The sequence below is a fragment of the Nymphaea colorata genome, chromosome 8 (genome assembly GCF_008831285.2).
Source record: "Nymphaea colorata isolate Beijing-Zhang1983 chromosome 8, ASM883128v2, whole genome shotgun sequence".
In the NCBI taxonomy this organism is placed as follows: domain Eukaryota; kingdom Viridiplantae; phylum Streptophyta; class Magnoliopsida; order Nymphaeales; family Nymphaeaceae; genus Nymphaea; species Nymphaea colorata.
In genome coordinates this window covers 16,583,934-16,601,592 of record NC_045145.1, presented here as the reverse complement: position 1 = coordinate 16,601,592, position 17,659 = coordinate 16,583,934, and the positions used below count along the sequence as shown (strand labels likewise).

The following is a 17,659-nucleotide window of genomic DNA, read 5'->3' as shown; positions in this document are numbered from 1 at the left end:
TCTGGGTGCAGGGATAGGAGAAATATATCTGGAGATTTGGTATGACAGGATCTTGTCATGTGCCGACTGAAACTGGAATCCCTTGTCTACATATGCTAGTTGACTGCGATCTGGTTGGGACATGGTGCCTCTTTTTTTATTGGCGATTGGCGAGACCGAAGGTGCCAGAAGGACCTCAAGCATTCTGAATGCCCAACCGAGATTGGTGACCGAGAAGGGCGGAGTCAGATTTTTTTTTCTTGAACAACCAAAAATATGATTAACAAATTTTCAATTGATCATTGAGCTCTCGTGGGGCTACCCTATACAAATAGACCTAATTTCACCAAGTTTCCACACTAAATTTAATGTTTCAAAGACTGGGCTTTGTGAACATACAACCCAAAGGGACCTCACCTACCTCCACCCTTGATGATGGGGTGGCGAATGTGGTTCAAGACAACTTAGATGCAACTCAATAAGAAACTGTGAAAAGCTTACAAGGTGAATCCACCTCATTTGGGACCTGGCTACCATGGTTATGAAAGTTATTTGAGGAAGCTAAAGAAACTAATACGTATTTTGACGGATCGTATTTGAATTGGACGTGTACTGATAGACGAGGGAGCCGAGCTCGAGCTCGAGCTCGAGCTCAAGCAGCTCGAACTCGACTCGACTCACATATAAGCTCGAGGTCGACTCGCTTAACCAAGTTTGAGTTCAATCTCAACTCGCTTAACCGAGTCCGAGTTCGAGCTCGACTCGTTTAAGCTCGTGTCTCTTATATTTTTTTATTTACAAATTTCATGTTTTTATTTAAGCCATTTTAAGTTTTCGAAATTACAAAAAATAAGTATTAGTGTTAAACTAGCCTAATCGAGCTTAATCGAGTTGACTTCATCCAACTTTACAAACTCGAGTTAAGCTCAAACTTGACTAATAATTTCGAGTCGAGCCAGGCTCGATTCATTGAACATTCCTACACGAACTTCTATTTAAGAATTCAATTTTTAAATTTACAATTGAAATCTTTTTTACCTCAAGGGATAGTGCAATCATGCAGTAAAGTGGTTAACATCAAATGGATCAACATTTTTAATCTCGTAGTCGCTGTCATGCTTTAGTGCATTACCTCTTTGGGCTGAAAAAAGTAGCCAGCCTGACACTTGAGTTGAAAAATATATAGAAGTCTCCTATTTAGGGGAAGAGCCAAGATTTTGCTCCGGGCAGGCCAAATAGCTTAACCTCGGATCTGAATAGGGCCAAATTGAACCTAAATAAAAAAAATACATTGCACAATTAACAATTTTTTACTTTTCTAATGTAATTTTTTTTTTAAAGTTAGTTAGGGTGGGGTCATGGCCTAGGCGGGCCCACCCCTACCTCCGCCCTTGCTCCTATCCACCCGCACCCAAAAAGAAACCAAACCTTAAAAGTCATAAGGGTATTATGGCTTTGGGGACTTGTTCCTCTAACTAAACATAAAATTTACAGTCAGAATTCTACTTTCATCTCATTGATTTATGGCTGACTTTCGTCATGAATCCAATCAGATATTTACTTAAAACAGAATCCAAATTTGATCGGATATCATTTCTTAAAATATGAATCCAATCCGTTCTTTTAATGAAACGTTGATTTTTCTTACATATCCAATTCTTTTAATGCAATTTCAGTTAGATTTCCAACCCTAAATCAGATCCCGTTGACATGGATCTACACAGACAAACGAAGGATCCGGGAAATGAAAACGGTTTCAAGTTGAAGACCTCATGTCAAGCATTCCGGTAGCGTTGTTCTTATAATGCTTGGCTGACGACGTTATTTTTTAGAATCATAAAAGGTATTTTAAGAGATGCCTTTTTCGGTATAATCTCACTTGCATTTGCCTATCTCTGACATATCGATGAGAAGAAAGAAAAGAATACTAACTCAATGGATATAATTTCTATGTAATCCTAACAATGTATCTTCTTAATCTATCTAGAAAAAGAAAAAAAAAAGAGAGAATTAACAAACTAAGAAGTCAAAGTTGGTACAGATACACGGAGTCACGAGCTAATTGACAAACAGAAAAATATAATAACCATACGGACCAATTATTAATCGCATCATCAACTTAATTGATGGTTAGTTATAAGGTGCAACAGGTAAAATTACTTTTCCAAAAAATATTAACTACTACTTGTGCTTTAATATAAAAGACAACTTTATGTACAACACATTGTTAACCGTTAGTCAACTCACAAATCAGTTTACATAGTTTCTACGTTCAATTAATCCATACAATTTATGAATTATACACATATTTACAGTTTAAGCATCTAAATCTTATGAGATAGCAATATATAAATAAGTAATTTATGAGATATACGTTGGGCTTGGATCTTGAGGGCACCCAAAATACTTATGAGATAGTAATTTACGTTGGGCTTATGTGGCCAATTGCCAGCCACAGCCCTATTGTGAAGCGTGACCTGGCATAGCTGGTAATAGGAAAGCACCTACCAGATGATGTCCGCCTTCTGCTGCAACATCTGTTTAGTAATCACCAGTTAGATTGCAGCGTTGATAGGAAGAGATTGCTGTGCATATCTAAATTATGGTCACTCCTAAGCCATTTACGACTTCTATTCTTTTGTTGTGCCCTGTTTAAATTAATGACAAGTACGATAGCAATTCTTTTGTTGTTCCAATTTTTTAAGAAGATAATATATTCCTTATCTTAAGATTGATGTCAACTTGTTGTAGATACAACCTTCAATATCAAAATCTTGATTATGTATATATAACATGTATACAAAAAACTTAATCAAGATTGACACCCTTCAGGTTTCCCCCTTACCACCTGCACATCACCTGTAACGGTACATCAGGCTTTTAAATTGACAGCTTAATTTGAAAATATTATTTTTCCCAAAGAATGGATCGTCATTTATTTGCTTCGCTCTTTCGTTCATCACTTTCTTTCTTGGTGATTTTGGCAACTTCTTCTTGCCCCCTGGTCTTCATTTTGCAAGATGGTGGATGAATTATTGGAGACAAAACAGGAGGTGTTTACTCATGGAAGCAGCTACTGGGTGATGACAGAAATCAACTTAATTGTTTCCGCAAGTGAACTGGTATAACCATCGAATCGTAAGAGCTCTTCACGCTGTAAAGAAAAATAAGATTCAGGGTAAAACGTTTGAAAAGAAGTTTGCAGAACTTGCAGGAGCCAGGTGCGTTTCTCAGCCATTGCATCAGAGAAGGTGAAGGATGAAACTTGATAAAACATTATTTTGGTTACTGAACCGATCTTACAAGAGGGAATATGAACCACAGCAACAAGAGCCAACAACTCGTCATCTTAAAGCAAACCCTGCACCTTTTCCAAGTTAATGGAATACTAGGCCCATACTTACACAAGCAGTGACATCCACGATGTTGCGCAGATAGATTCCTGAAGCCCTGAACAACATCAACTCACTTTCTTTAGCACAAGAAACTTCTCCTTTTGACCCACTTTGGTGTGTTACACCACCAACACAACCAGCGATTACCGCAATGTGCTGCACAAAACTCTCTGATTTGGCTAAAAATGAACGTATTCAGAAGGCTTATAAAGTGATCAGTTTGCCGCGATCATTCTTCCCCTTCCTCCATATCATCTTCTTCATCTGGTTTCTTGCGGATTGCACCCAAGTGCTCCACCAAAATTTCCTCAACCAAGGGAACCAAATCTTTGCAGGGTACCCCTTTCATGATAAGATCCCCAAGGTGAGAATTGGAGCCTATCCTACCACCCAAGTAGACATCCACACCTTCACACACCTTGCCATTTTCATCCCTTGTCATGCAGCCCATGAACCCAATGTCAGCCACTTGCACCTGTCCGCAGCTGTTGGGACACCCGGTCCAGTGCATCCGCACAGGCCGGGTTACAGTTACCCTCTTCTCCAGCTCCTCTGTTACCTTCAATGCCCGCGCCTTCGTCTCGATTATGGCTTGGCCGCAGAATTGACTTCCGGTGCATGCCACCAACGTCCGCATCAGCGAACCAGGGAATGGTGATAGCCTCTCTTTCAAGAGCCTCTCTTGCAACAGAGAATCAAGATCAGAGTCCTTGACATTGGGAAGTATGATGTTCTGCTCCACTGTGAGCCTGAGCTCCCCTGTCCCGTAGGTGTCTGCCAGGCGTGCCAGCTCGAACATGTCGTCGGCCTGGAGGCGGCCCACCGGCACATGGAGACCAACAAAGTTCAGTCCTTTTTGCTTCTGAGGGTGAACGCCCAGGTACTCTCTTCTAACCCAGTTCTTGTCGACCATGTCTTCCTCGGCTGCCCTCGCTAACAACTCCCCGGCAGGCATTCTCTTTTCAACCTCTGCTCTGAATCCTTCAACTCCCTAATTCACATCAAAGTTTCAGCGCATTGCCAGCACAAATCATCAAGCGATTAATAGAAATTCACTTGAAGATCACAGAGGCGTTTTCTGCCTGTTTCACGAGGCAAAGTGATGCGGTCTCAATTCAAAATGACAATGACCGAGAGGTGCATAAAATTTTCAGTTTCTTGACAAAGAAAACCCGTAAAAAGCGATACCGCTACAAACACTAAAATGGGTAACAAAAGAAGAAGACGAGAAAGTTTCAGATCAGTTGCGTTGCTCATTGTCATGAGATTGAAAATTTCACGGCAAATCATGAACAGTTTTCCACTAACCATGCTTGGCAAGCCAGCAAGGATTTTTCTTCTGCAATTAGAGGAAATTTGAGCGACAACTTACGAGCTCGTCTATAAGCCACATCATCCGCGTTTTTTGGCGGTTCCCCCTGCTGCCAAGATCCCTGTATGCCTCGAGCACAGCTCTGCAGGCCGGGATGACGTCGTCTCCGGCGACCCAAGCATCTAGCGGCACCGCCTCGGCGCAGCGCTTGGGGCTGAAGAAGCCTCCCACGAGGAGATTGAAGCCGAAGCGGCCGTCCTTCACGGCCGGAACGTAGGCGAGGTCGTTTATGTGGGGATGCTCGTAGAGGTCATGGGAGCCCACCACGCACACGTTCCATTTCCTCGGCCTGTGTCCAATCAACCCTTGAGCACCTCAGTCTATCCACTCAACACAACGTAAACGAATGAACAGTGGCAGAGGACCTACAAGTTTGTTACGGAAGGGTTGCCCTTCCCGTTAGCGGTTATGAATTGAGAGAGCAGGTTGGTGTAGGCCCTGGTGTCGACTACCTCGTGCGGGTCGATGCCCGCTAGCGGGTTACCGACCGGGTTCCGGACGTTATCCATGCCGCTCTGCAGGCTGTTGAGGCCCACCTCCTCCAGGCCCGCCAGGATGGCCGGAGCGTCTTGAAGCGTCACGCCCCGGATCTGCCAATTCTGCCGGGTCGTCACATCGGCGCAGCCTTCGGAACCGTAGCCGGCCACGACGCCGGCGAGGTAGCGCGTCTGGGCACTGGTCGTGACCCCGTTCGGCAGCTTCAGCCTCACCATGAATCGGCCATCTGCAATTTCCGGCCTCAAAATTAGACTTTCACGCATTGCTATACTCTTATCAATTGTTTGATTACGGCGCCAGAACGCGGTGAGCTGTTCATGTCTCTGGAACGTCTGCGTTCTCATCTCATCGTGATTTGTGTTCCATCACAAAGAACAAACATTCCATGGAAACGAGAATGGAAGATAGGAACATGCCCAAGTAACATCAACCCATATAAGAGAGAGAGAGAGAGAGAGAGCTGACATTGGTGCTTCCTTCTGTGGAAGAAGCCGAGCCACTTGAGCCTCATGTCTATGTCGTCCTTGGTGAGTTTCGACGCCTCGACCTCGTCCATGGACATCGCCGCCAGCTCGTCGATCCCGCGCTCCATCAGCAGCTTCATTGGCTCCTTCTCCAGCTTCGCCTGCAAGCAACAGAATTAGTTAGCAGGAAGAAAAGAACCCCTTCAATTTCCTTTTCACAATCCGCTTTTCCTGTTTCACAGAGAATTTTCAAATTCCACGATTCCATCTGTCTAATGCAGTACTTCACAAAACCATTCAATTCTCTGAACACCATTTTGCCTTCTGTCTTTGGTAACGATTCATTAAAATGGTTTCAGCAGCATACCCGATCGAACCGATCTAAACAAAGTCTCTGTTGAAACGGCCGCATTTGCTTACCTTCTCTTGGGGATTGATTCCTGCTCTGAACTTCTCCTTCAGAACCCAGTACCCATCCTTCTCCTCCACTCTGGCCTCCAACCTCGACGCCTCCACGGCCGTCTCGGCGGCCGGAATCTGCGCGGCGCGGGGCTGGAGAGCCGGTCTGGAGGCACCGAGGAGGCGCACGGACAGCATGTTCGGCCGGAATCAAGTGATGGGATGGGTGTCGTGTGGATGAGGGGGACGGGCGTCCGGTACATTGTATAGTAGAGAACACCAAGAATTCGAGACGGGCAACGGTTGCTGATGAGGCCTCCTGGGAAGCCAAAGGGACGCTTTCTCTTCCCACCCTCCTATGGACGCCATTAACGTTAACTATCAGTCGTCCGATTTAATCCAACGGCCACAAGTCTTTCTTACAGGCCCTTCCATTTTGTGCTCTGGGTCGACCCGTCCCTTTGATGGCTGAGGATGTTATGTTCGCACCTGATTGCCGATAAAATATCGAAAATCCCATTGCATGGCTTGTTTTCTTTTTGGTACCAAAGCCTATATTGATTTTGATATGCTTCCTCACTGATGTTGGCATATAAAAATCGGCTGACATATATTGCTATGGGATTTTTATTTTATGAATTTAAAAGTTATCTTAACTACTTTAAAATAATTAGGAAAATAAAATAGAAAATAAGGAAGGGCAGGTTGGCAATTAGTGAAGGGTTGGGAGTACATATTCGGTAGAATGTCAGCGTTGGGCCCCTTGACGTTTGAGTAAGGCTGACCTTTGGCTGCTCACCGAGGGAAGGTGAATAAAAGATGGAGACGGAAAGGCGGAGGCGACCCTTCGTGAACACCAAGGGGTGTGGCTTCATTCTCTTTCGTCAGAATCGATTGCTGGAGTTTGGCTCTAACTATTTTAAGATGTAAAAATGCATCTTGATTCTTAAGTTCTGAATCATTTTTTGCTTGTTTTTTTTTCTCTTTCATGAAAGCTTTTGTTAGGGTCATGAAAGGAATACTAGCTCAATGATTTGCAAATATATTTTCACCATCAACCTTTAAACATCCATAGATGCACAGAGAGAGAGAGAGAGATAAATACAACCAAGATCATGTTGCTCTATACTGAGTGAGAAGACAACAAATTACAGTGAAAATACACCATAAAATTTCATGGCTTGACCTGACATGGTCGCCAAGTAAACTAGTTGATCTACTGACCCGGTTGTACCGATCTGAATTCAGTTCCCAGATTTACCAATTATGCATTTACCAGCCCCTGTTCTAGCCATTGCACCAATCCCATGAAGGATAAATGGTTTGTTATCCATATGAGTCCAGGTTTTCTCAATTGATTTGCCTTCTTGATCATGAGAAAAGCACCAATATTAATGTCCACTTATTCTAGGTCCACTTAAAGATCCAATTTTAATGAGCATTTATTCTGGTCCAACTATATAATGATAAACTCTGAAGTAGTCGATGGCTCCAGGCCTGTGTTCGTTTCTAGGAATGAATGATAGGAGAAACCAAACTCCCTTTTCTCTAGTTGATGCATGACCTTGATATTTAAAAGTTGCAGACGATGGATTCCTTCCGTTCCAGATTCTTGATGAAAAATGCTCGAGAAGCCTTAATCTGTCTTGCAAATGTCACGGCTCAGATTTGGCTCATGATTTGATGTGGAACCGACTCTAGATTTCACCAAGTTGGATTCCGTAAAGCATGTGAAGTGGAACCGACTCTAGATTTCACCAAGTTGGATTCCGTAAAGCACGCTTCATGAGTCCACCACCGCACGGGACTTTGCACTATTTGCTAGATTAGATCCTATGTCACATGAGTGCCAGAGGTGCAGAGGTGCCGGAGCGGAATACAGCAAATTAAAAAAAAAAATTAAATGTAGGTATATATGTTATTTGTTATATAAGTAATTTTATTTGTTTATATTTTTAATTTTTTTTATCAAAGGTACCTTGAATCGATATATCAATCAAAAACATTTTCCAAAACAGTGAAAACTAACTCATTTGATGTCGTGTCGGGCAGCACCTACACCTGCACCGATGCGGATGCAGGTGCGCCACGCCACTATAGTCGGCGCACCCGTGTGACTTAGAATAGATTAGATCTTAACTGAAAATATCCAAATATTGGCCATTCGTCCCATGTTTTGAATCCTTATGGCTTGGAAGCTGGTAAAACCTTGCAAGAACCAACTTAGTAGTTGGTAGATGCTAAAAGCTGCCTTGAATTATTGAGATATTTTACTTATCATGAACCCTTAAGATCCAAAAAATACATGTGATGGCTGTTACGCTATGGTGTGTTATTTGTTTAAGCTTTAAAACAGTGGCAAGCTTGACGTTCAAGTTGAATGATATACCATAGGTGCACTCATACTCTGAATGAAGAAAGCCAGAACCTTGAAAAGTATGAAGGTATTGCCTTATGAATTTTATATCAAAAACTGTTTCACCTTAGTAAACATTAAGATCCTAAAATAGAAAAAATCGGATCCGATGCAATCAAGATCGAGATTCAAGACACGAAGTTAAAGCCTGAATCCAAATAAAGCAAAACCCAATTAGGTCCAACTTGGTGATTGGAGGAACGCTGCGTTCCAAGGAACACAGGATTCCTATTGCTAGACACAGCATTCCTTTGCAGGCCCTGAACACGTGTGGCGCCGAAAGATATAACCTGCTGGGCGTGTGACAAGGGCTTTTAATCAGAAACTATTTTCCTGATACACGAATGTTGATAAGGAAGGTTGAAAAATTTCATGCTGCATGGCTTGAAGAAGAATTTAGTATGAAGCGAGACAAACAAGAGCCTCCTTCTGGTTAGTCTGTTTCAGAGGGCGCAAGAACAGAACAAGATCATGGAATGACACGACTATTTTAGAACTCACTTCTAGTTGGAGTATCAAACAAACATGAGTTCAAGCTTTGCACATGTCTTGCTCTTAATGAACTGCTGGAAAATAGCATCCCCATTGACTTCGAATGCATATTATATATATATATGCCTGAAATTCAGGCGACTGTACTCGGAAAGGACACCCGCATCCTCTGCCCTCATAACAGTAAGTTCCACATACATTTTCATTTCGATTGAACCGCATCATAAGGATGCATATTCAACATATAACTGTTCAGAATATTGGAACCTCGGTTCTGTATTCAGGACGTTTCTGTTATTGGAAAGAGTAGATTGCTTTAAAATTTTAAAATGAAAAACCATGGTTTTTTTGTTCTGAAAAAACAAAAGAAAAGATAGATTGATCAAAGGCATACTAGCCTTAGGAAATTGAACATGATAAGCCCATTTGCAGAATCAAATTTACTTGATATTTATGTAACAAATTAACTAGAATGCTTAATTTTAAACAGATCTAGACTGCTTGGAAGTGAATCCCATGGTTGACAAGATAAATTCATGGTTTTCCAGGAGCATCAGCTGTCATCTGCAATACCAATCTTCAACACTGAACAATTTGGCAATTAACAACCAAGTTTCTGGTTTGATGATTAACTCTCTCTCTCTCTCTCTCTCTCTCTCTCTCTCTCTCAGAGAGAGACAATACCCTTCTTCATTTCCTTGAGGTCTTAGCAATGCAAAAAACGATGACTGTAGATTGCTTCAAGCGACTAGAAATGCACACAAAGGTTCACCATGGTTGATTTTCTTCAAATTAACCTCCAAATTACATCTGCCCAACAAAAGATACGTGTGCTTATGGGCTTAAAAGTTTTCTCTCTCTTATTTTTTGTAGCAGCAGATAAACCACACTCTTAGCTTGGGAGACCTCGCTGAGCTTAATTGAACTCCCAAAATCTTTGGCCCAGGCAAAGTTCAAACTCCATCAACAGCCGTCTACAGGCCACCTACCTCCCCAACTGTGCCACCTCCTGAGATTCTTTTGGGAAACCTCCATTGCAACTATCGGATATCTTCTGTATTTATAATAAACCTAACTGGATATTTAGATTTAATCATTTGACAACTCTTCCTATCAACATTATTTTATTTGATGGAGACAATGCACAGGTCGAGAGCTCAAAAGGATATTGGTGATAAGGAGATCATTTAATTTTCCATGGACCCTTATCTTGTATGCAGCTGCAAATTCCAAGTCCACATCCATCTGGCCTTCAACTAATCGATCCGTTGTGATAAGGACCTGAGTCAGGGCCCCGGTTGCTCATTGAGACATAGAAAATCCGCGGAGGACTGCTGAGAGAAGCGGATTTGTGAGATGAAGACAAAAGAGATTGGTGAGGGGGCGCCTCCACTTTCTCCTCCCACGTCTGCGAGGGCCCGCGAGTTGAAGAGAACGTTCAGCGGCCCGCCCACCACAAGACGCTTCCGGCCACCAATCGTCCAAGCGTCCTGAACCCTGGCTTCTTTTAAACGTGCAATGGAAGCAACTTTCTGGCAGGATAGGATCTGCCACCTTAGAAACTCAATATTCATGTTTTTGAACAGAGATGATGTGAACATACATATATATATTTATTTATTTTGAGTAGTTGTGTATAGTGTTTGCCATTTAATCATCCCTGACTATTACATGCTTACAAAATCTACATACCCATATAAAATTTTTAGTTCCCTCTCCCGATAAATGTATATTCCCTTTAGAGATCATCATCTTTAGCATCTAATGATTTTCTCTTCACAGGACTGGTTAGTTCAAACTTTCCATCACCCGCCTTCTTCTTCTTCCGTCCAATTTTTTCTCTCTTGACTTTCTTCACCTACCGTCACCTCACGTGTGGTCACTGCGCGACATCTCCATGTTCAACCATGTTGTTCTGAACTGGATTAAGCTGCAATCCATTATGAAAAGGATCTACCCTCTTATGTTATTTGCTTATGTGTGTGTGTGCGTGTGTGTGTGGATGACTGTCTCTGTTGATTGTTCGCTTGTAGGCATTAGAATGATTGCGGTGTGCAGGGTAAAGTACTTGGAAAAATTTTAATCAATAAGGATTAGGTCTAAGCAACTACCACTAATAATATGTTAAATTAGACGTATACGTTACAAGGTGCCGTCATGCGTCGACTAATCCAAGGGAAGAAAGACATGGATACCTAATATAAGATTGAAATGGACGTTTTTTAAAAAGATAATGGAAGCAAGCCTGTAATGCTTGACCTCCGAGCTGCTCAACCACAATCTCTCCTAATCAAACAACAAACTTTTCATAAATTATTTGAGTAATAATTAGCGTGCTATGAAGGTCGAATGTTCTCCAAAAGTTTGTTCGTTTATAATTTTAATAAGATTAATAAGTTGAGGTTAGGCAGTCCGCTAGCGGTTTACGCCAAGAGAGCTACACCTGCTGAACTTGTTCAGTTTGAGTTTTTAATGTCCAGCTTCCTAGCCAGGCAGGCAGCCGAAGTTCTTGTTGGCAGAAGGGAATTCCTTAGAACAACCTTTTTGGATTGTATAAGGCGATATCAGAAACCTGGCTTTTCAGCATCATCACTATTTTAGACCTCAGTGGTAGGTCTAGTTTAATTGTTTAGTGAAAGTAAAACAAGAGTATCAAAAGAAACACAAAAGTCGAAATCAACAAGAAAAGAGATCACTTCTGCCAGAAGGCAGAAATGAGAATAATTTTCTCAAATCATCGGAGCTTAGTTGGATCTTTACTCTCCATCCCAAAAGGTGACACATTTGGAAATTATATATGTTGCCCATGCAGCCAAGGGCCTTGATCTAAAATCAACATTCAGGTCTCTAGCTCTAAGATAGAAGACCAACTCTACGAAGACTTATATTTTGGAGGGTTTTGATTTCCCCTTCGTTGATGGTGAATCTGGGACCAAGCTGCATACTAGAACAGACTATAAGACAAAAAATAAATTGCAGTCAAAGAACAAAATCTTACCTGCTTCAATTTGAAGGTCTTAAATCCAATTCCCTATTAAGGTGGACGCGTCTTGTTGAACGTCAGTTTCTTTGGTTTCCTGTTTTCTAAGTAAATCGACCCATTTGGAAATTAACGAGATCAGTGACCAACTAAAGACGATGAAGTTGCCATCAAATTTACGTTATTTTTAAATCAACCAAGGCACAATAATCTTCTTGCAGAAATTAGGAAGCGTATTAAAAAAGATGAAGGGTCACATAAAACCTTTTAGAATGAAGATTATATGGCTATATATATCTCACATAGCATCCCAATTTGAATTTGTAAACGCGTTAATTTGACATCTTATTCTTATAGCATTTGTGAGGAGTGTTAAATGTTGTTCTCTAAAGATTCCACAAACAAGAAGCACATACTGAACGTGAAAAGGTTGACGAATTACAGACCGGATGATTTGGACGCAACTAACAGAGATGATCATAATTCATAAATTCACTAGGACCTAGAAAATCCAAGGGAATGGTCGAACGATCTACGCCAGAAAACTTGACCGGCCGACTTTCCACCGTGAAGAACATATCGAATTGTTTTTTATTATGCTCCGACAAGTACATGTGCTTGCCGGAATGGGTAGTTGAGATTCATCATGACAACTGTTTGATTATATACAATATGACCTGATCTGCTCTCTCTCATGAACCTCACTGATAGGCGCTTCTTGTGAAGGTTACCCAAGCCCATGAATATGGACCACCCCCTGACACTGGTTCATGTTGGATGCAGTTGGCTCGGTCCCACTATGTGGACTTGCACAGTTTGCTTGGCGTGATAGTTATCTCACCAAGATATGCATGGAAGAGGATAAGTGGGCTTGCACCCGACAGCTCAGTACATGCACATGCACACATATTCACATGCCACTCGCTTACTATAACATTTAAGCTTTCCAATTGAACTCAATTCAGTTTTGACTACTTCCATATTCAAGTGAAGAATCTTCGCAGGCTAACACCGAGTGGGACGTTTGAAGCAAGAAGACGAAATTGACAGGAGCCGGCCGCCGATTGGGGCGAGGCGGAGCAATAAATACCCATTGCCCGTCCTGCTCCGCCGCAGAAGCGCTGCGCTACGAAAATGATATTAAAAACACAGTAACCTTCTCCGTGGCTGTGGAGCTTTTAACAACAGCAATGGTAGAATTGAAGACAAGTTCTGTCCGACAGACTGCAACCACGTACCAACTATCCTAAGGGAAGATGGATAGACCACACCACGGGTAAAGGGAGAGCTCAAAGTACCTTGAAGCAGAGTTAAATTTACAAATGGGATCTTAGATATCTTATGAACATAACATCTTCGAATACAAACACGGACACTTTTCATCCAGGGGCCACAGAACCAACTTGCGTTCCAAGGCCATCCTTTCATGTTTCTTTCTTCTTTTCGGAGGATTGAGAAAAGCAGAAGGCGTTCATTTGTTCTGCTACATGAAACTCCATTTTGTTTTTAACCTCTAATATCTCTGTTTCTTTCGTTTTTCGGTTTCCTTTATTCTCTCTGTTTTAGTTGCAAACTTTGCTACCTCTCGGGGAGGATATCTTCATCCATGGGGGTTGGAGATCCATTTTCATCTCCTTGAACGGCTGGCTCTTGTGAACCAAGACATCATCCACCCGGAACCTTTTTTTCCCTTCTCCGGCCACCTTCACCTCGACACCGAAAAGCTTCACACTCTCCCCTTCTTCTTCTTCCTTCTTTTCTTCCATCCTTTTTGGGCTTGTTTCACTGGCGAGAGGCTGAACCTTGCTGATGCCCTCCCCCTGCATTATCTTGTTGATGTGCTCCGGCGAGACGTTGATGTAGCCCGAGAGGACATTGAGGAGCTCCTCGCATTGCTTCCTAGTCTGCGCGAGCTCTGAGCTGAGCAACTGATTCTCCTTCTTCAGCTTCACGTTCTCATCCGAGAGGTTGGAGAATCGGGACGCCTCGCCGGATAATTGCTGCTGCCTACGAGAGGGATCAGAAGAGGACGTGGACGAGGAAGTATGGTCCTCGCCGGAATTTGTTGGCGAGGACGATGGCTGGGTGAGTGTCCCGCAAACAGCTGCGGGGCTCTGAACGGAGGGCGCCTTCCTCCGGTGGATTTCCGCCAGGAGAGCTTTCTCTCCTCGTCGGAAATTGTCGTTGGTGAATTCCCACCTATCAGGAACAATCTTCCGGAAGCCCTGTACGACGGGTTCCAAAGAAAGAGTTAGATATCTCTTTTCCGGCAATAAATAAGAAAAGACCTCTATGATTCTTCATCCCGCAAAAAAAAGAGAAGGAAATAGAAGGATGACACAATTTGCGCTATCATTTTTTTTTTGTATATAAACCGTTAAATAAGATCATCGATCATAGAGAAATCGCATAGTCGACTAGACTCCACGATTGAGAAACGAAAATCAACCCCAGTAATTCGAGATCTATCCCCATCCTCAAAAGCTAGCATGATTGGAAAATTCAATGGAGTTTTGAGAAAACAAAAGGAACCAATGGCATCTCTAAGTCTTTCTCCATGAATGAGAAGAAGCAGAAGAGAGAGAGAGAGAGAGAGAGAGAGAGAGGACATACGTAAGTGTTAAGCTGCCGAACAAAGCTAGAGAAATTATTGTGCTTGAAGTAGTTGGGAAGTAGGTCCCTGGCAAACTCCGCGGGCTTCCACACCACGAAGGTGGCACCGCTTTCCCCCCAAGAGATGACGTCGTCCGTCTCCGGGTCTTCGACCAACTGGTACGTCTTCGTCAAGAAGGGCGCGGGCGCCGACCTCTGCGCCTCCCCACCACCGCACTCCCTCGCCGTCTGCTTACAGGAAGGAGCCATTCCTTTCGCTCCTCCGCTCAACCACCAAATGACAAAAAAAGCGAAAAAAGGAAGATCGAGAGAGAGAGAGAGAGAGAGAGAGAGAGAGAGAGAGAGAGAGTCTTATTCTAGTTGGAGAAGGAACAACTAAAGAGGAGAAGAGCCGTAAGGAATTCCCAACCCCAGCAATAGAAACCGGCGACCCTGCCGCAATTCATGAGATCCCGGCAATCCCCTTGTATCGCTGAGCGAGACGCTCCCTCCTCCATTCAAGAAAATCCCTTCCTCTTCCCCCCCAAGATCACGCCCCAACTACCTCCACGCCCCAAACTCATACTCCACAAGGCAAAGAAAATCAACCGAACGAGGCGTTCGATCTCGGGATATTCACAGTCGAATCTAAAATCCAGGCAGAAAAAAAGGATAAAGAAACCGAAGAAGGCTATGAATTCAATCCAACCCAAGAAAAAAAAAAATCAGAACAGAACAAGACTTAAAGGAATTTCCAGGGATCTGCAAATTCCCCAAAACAACTAGCACGATCTCCTCCTTCGAGGAAACGCGCCAAAATTCCTCAGAGATCTCTCCCTCTCCGGCCGTTCGCCCTCTCCTCCAGCCTTCCCAAAAAATCCTCTCGATGGAAGAAGAAGATGCACGGCTTTATGCTCCCGAAGACCGACCCAATGAACAGCCCTGATTTGACCTACGGATGCTTTTTGCTCCTCCTCCTCCTCCCCCGAGCCCCAGCTATATTCGGCTTTTTAATGTTAATTTCCGAAAAACAAAAAATTAAGGTGGGCCCAAGGGACGGATGAGCCTCGAAGGATGAGAAAAAAAAAAAAAAAAGGCTCTCGACGAAGAATTTTCCGGAAAGAGGAAAGGGCAAAAAGATGACTCTAGAAAGCGGAGAGGGAGAGCAGTTCCAGAAACTTCCAGAAGCGAACCATGGAACAAAACGGGCAGAAAGGTGGGAAATCCTTTCCCGCATCACTTTTCCCCCGAACCGTGGAAGCTTCTCCCCGGCGCCAGCGTCAATCCAACGGTTCCCCAGCGCTCCACGTGGCGCGATCCTGGCCAACTTCCAGAGGAGAACTCGTCCTTTTTTCAGATCTACCGATTCACGTCCGATATTTTCTTCTCTCGGTTCCAACGCTCACCTAACAACTGGGGGAGCCTCCCGGCCGTCGACTCGTCGGACTCCGGCGGGACGGTTGGAGAAAGAAAGCGACAGTTGGTGGAAACGTCTGGAAGAAGACAGACAGAGCCGGAAATTTTGACCCCGCCTCGGTGATCGTCTTCTTCTCCCCCCGCCCCTTTAACTCCCCAACTTCATCGCCAAAATTACTTAGTTGTCCATAGAGAGAGCGCTGGTCCGGTGCTAACCTGCCTTTACTTTTCCGGGAGAAGGGGCGGCTGGGTCCATCGACGGTGAAGTCGGCGGCCACCAGGATATGATATTACTCCCACTCCAACCTCTTGCGGGATGCGGAAGGGAAGATTCTTCCAGGACAAGTTAAACCTCACGGCGATTAAAGTGGCCGGTTAAATTGGAATATACCGGAAACACTCAGTCCTCGTCGTGTTTGCTCGTGTGAACAAGTCTTGGTTGAAATTTCACTGCAATCCATGTGGTGGTTTAGGTGGACCGGCTTTTTCTTTACTTTCGATTTCTCTTTGCCTTTTTGCGTAAAGAAAACGTCCGACGCACCCCACTTAATTAATTGGCATGAACGCGACATTATTTATTAGAAATTGTCAAAATGGGCCATGCGCTAAATGTGCTAAAAGTTTTTTCAAACTTCCACTCACAAATTTCTTTTGTTGCTTTTATTCATAAATTGCCCATTGAATCTAAATTGAAACTGAGACTTGGTGGGTTGGTGGGAGCTTAGTTGTCAATTGTGAGCACTATTCAAGCTGTTCTTAGAAGTAACCATAAGTTCACATAAGTTTCAACGCAGCTCGACCTTACTGGAATATCTTGTTTATGTTGTAAAAAACACAAACACCACTCAAGCTCGAAAAATGAGGCTTCTACACCCACTTAAATCATGTGGATTGTTATGTTTGTGTTACATATGGTTAAATTTTGTTAAGACAATGAACTTTAAAGGAAACTTATTCATAGTCTTGGGAATAAAATTCCACTGGATTTCCGATGACTAAAGATCCCAAAGATGCACAATTTCGAGGTTCACCCCAATAATTAGGGGACAAAAAATCTCGACATGAATCCGTCACATCTTTTATTTTTGCATTCCAGCAAACTAGTTGCACCTTTTTCAGTCATTTTTTTTCTTTTTTTTTTTTCCTTTGTATGTTTCCAGTGTTAGTAGGAGAGTGATAGTGGAGAAGTCAAGACCTAACAAAAGAAGTAAAGTAAACTGGAAGCAATGAGTTATGACTCCTTTCTTTCTTTCTTGAAAGTCTATCTTGCCCATAACATTATTCTTTTGAGGGTTGTATTTTCTAAGGGGAAATGTAACTTTTTTGGTGAATGAATATTCTTCTTGCAAAGAAATTGGGTTAGGCAGACCTTTAGTTAGATATTGAGCTCTCAACCTCTCCTCCAACCTGAACATCTTAGAACCAATTTCCTGCCCTTCCACATAAACGGGAATTTGGAGAAGATGAAACAAAGAATAATGGTTTGTTTAGAAACGCGCAGTTTAGCAGAAATGTAGATACGGATATTTGGTTTAGATGTATGGCCCTTCAAAACCTTCTTGATCGGCATGATAAGAACGAGAAGAAAAAAAAGAAAGAAGTGTCTTTGGTTGAATTTTGATTAACATCCCAAACCGAAAGATATAATTTGCTTTT

General features: G+C 42.9%; 2 protein-coding genes across 2 annotated transcripts; both read right to left on the bottom strand.

Annotated features, from left to right (window-relative positions):
- Positions 1-3,233: 3,233 nt before the first annotated feature.
- On the bottom strand, positions 3,234-6,545 carry LOC116258630 (ferredoxin--nitrite reductase, chloroplastic). Its single transcript, XM_031635887.2, has 5 exons — positions 6,129-6,545; positions 5,710-5,869; positions 5,116-5,470; positions 4,747-5,035; positions 3,234-4,365 (listed from the first exon to the last, which is right to left on the bottom strand). Exons 1-5 carry the CDS (start codon positions 6,303-6,305, stop codon positions 3,604-3,606), a joined length of 1,743 nt encoding a protein of 580 aa, XP_031491747.1. The 5' UTR covers positions 6,306-6,545; the 3' UTR covers positions 3,234-3,603.
- Positions 6,546-13,272: 6,727 nt separating this feature from the next.
- Positions 13,273-15,593, bottom strand: LOC116258631 (heat shock factor protein HSF24). The gene is made up of 2 exons (XM_031635888.2): positions 14,609-15,593; positions 13,273-14,220 (listed from the first exon to the last, which is right to left on the bottom strand). Exons 1-2 carry the CDS (start codon positions 14,855-14,857, stop codon positions 13,558-13,560), a joined length of 912 nt encoding a protein of 303 aa, XP_031491748.1. The 5' UTR covers positions 14,858-15,593; the 3' UTR covers positions 13,273-13,557.
- Positions 15,594-17,659: the final 2,066 nt, after the last annotated feature.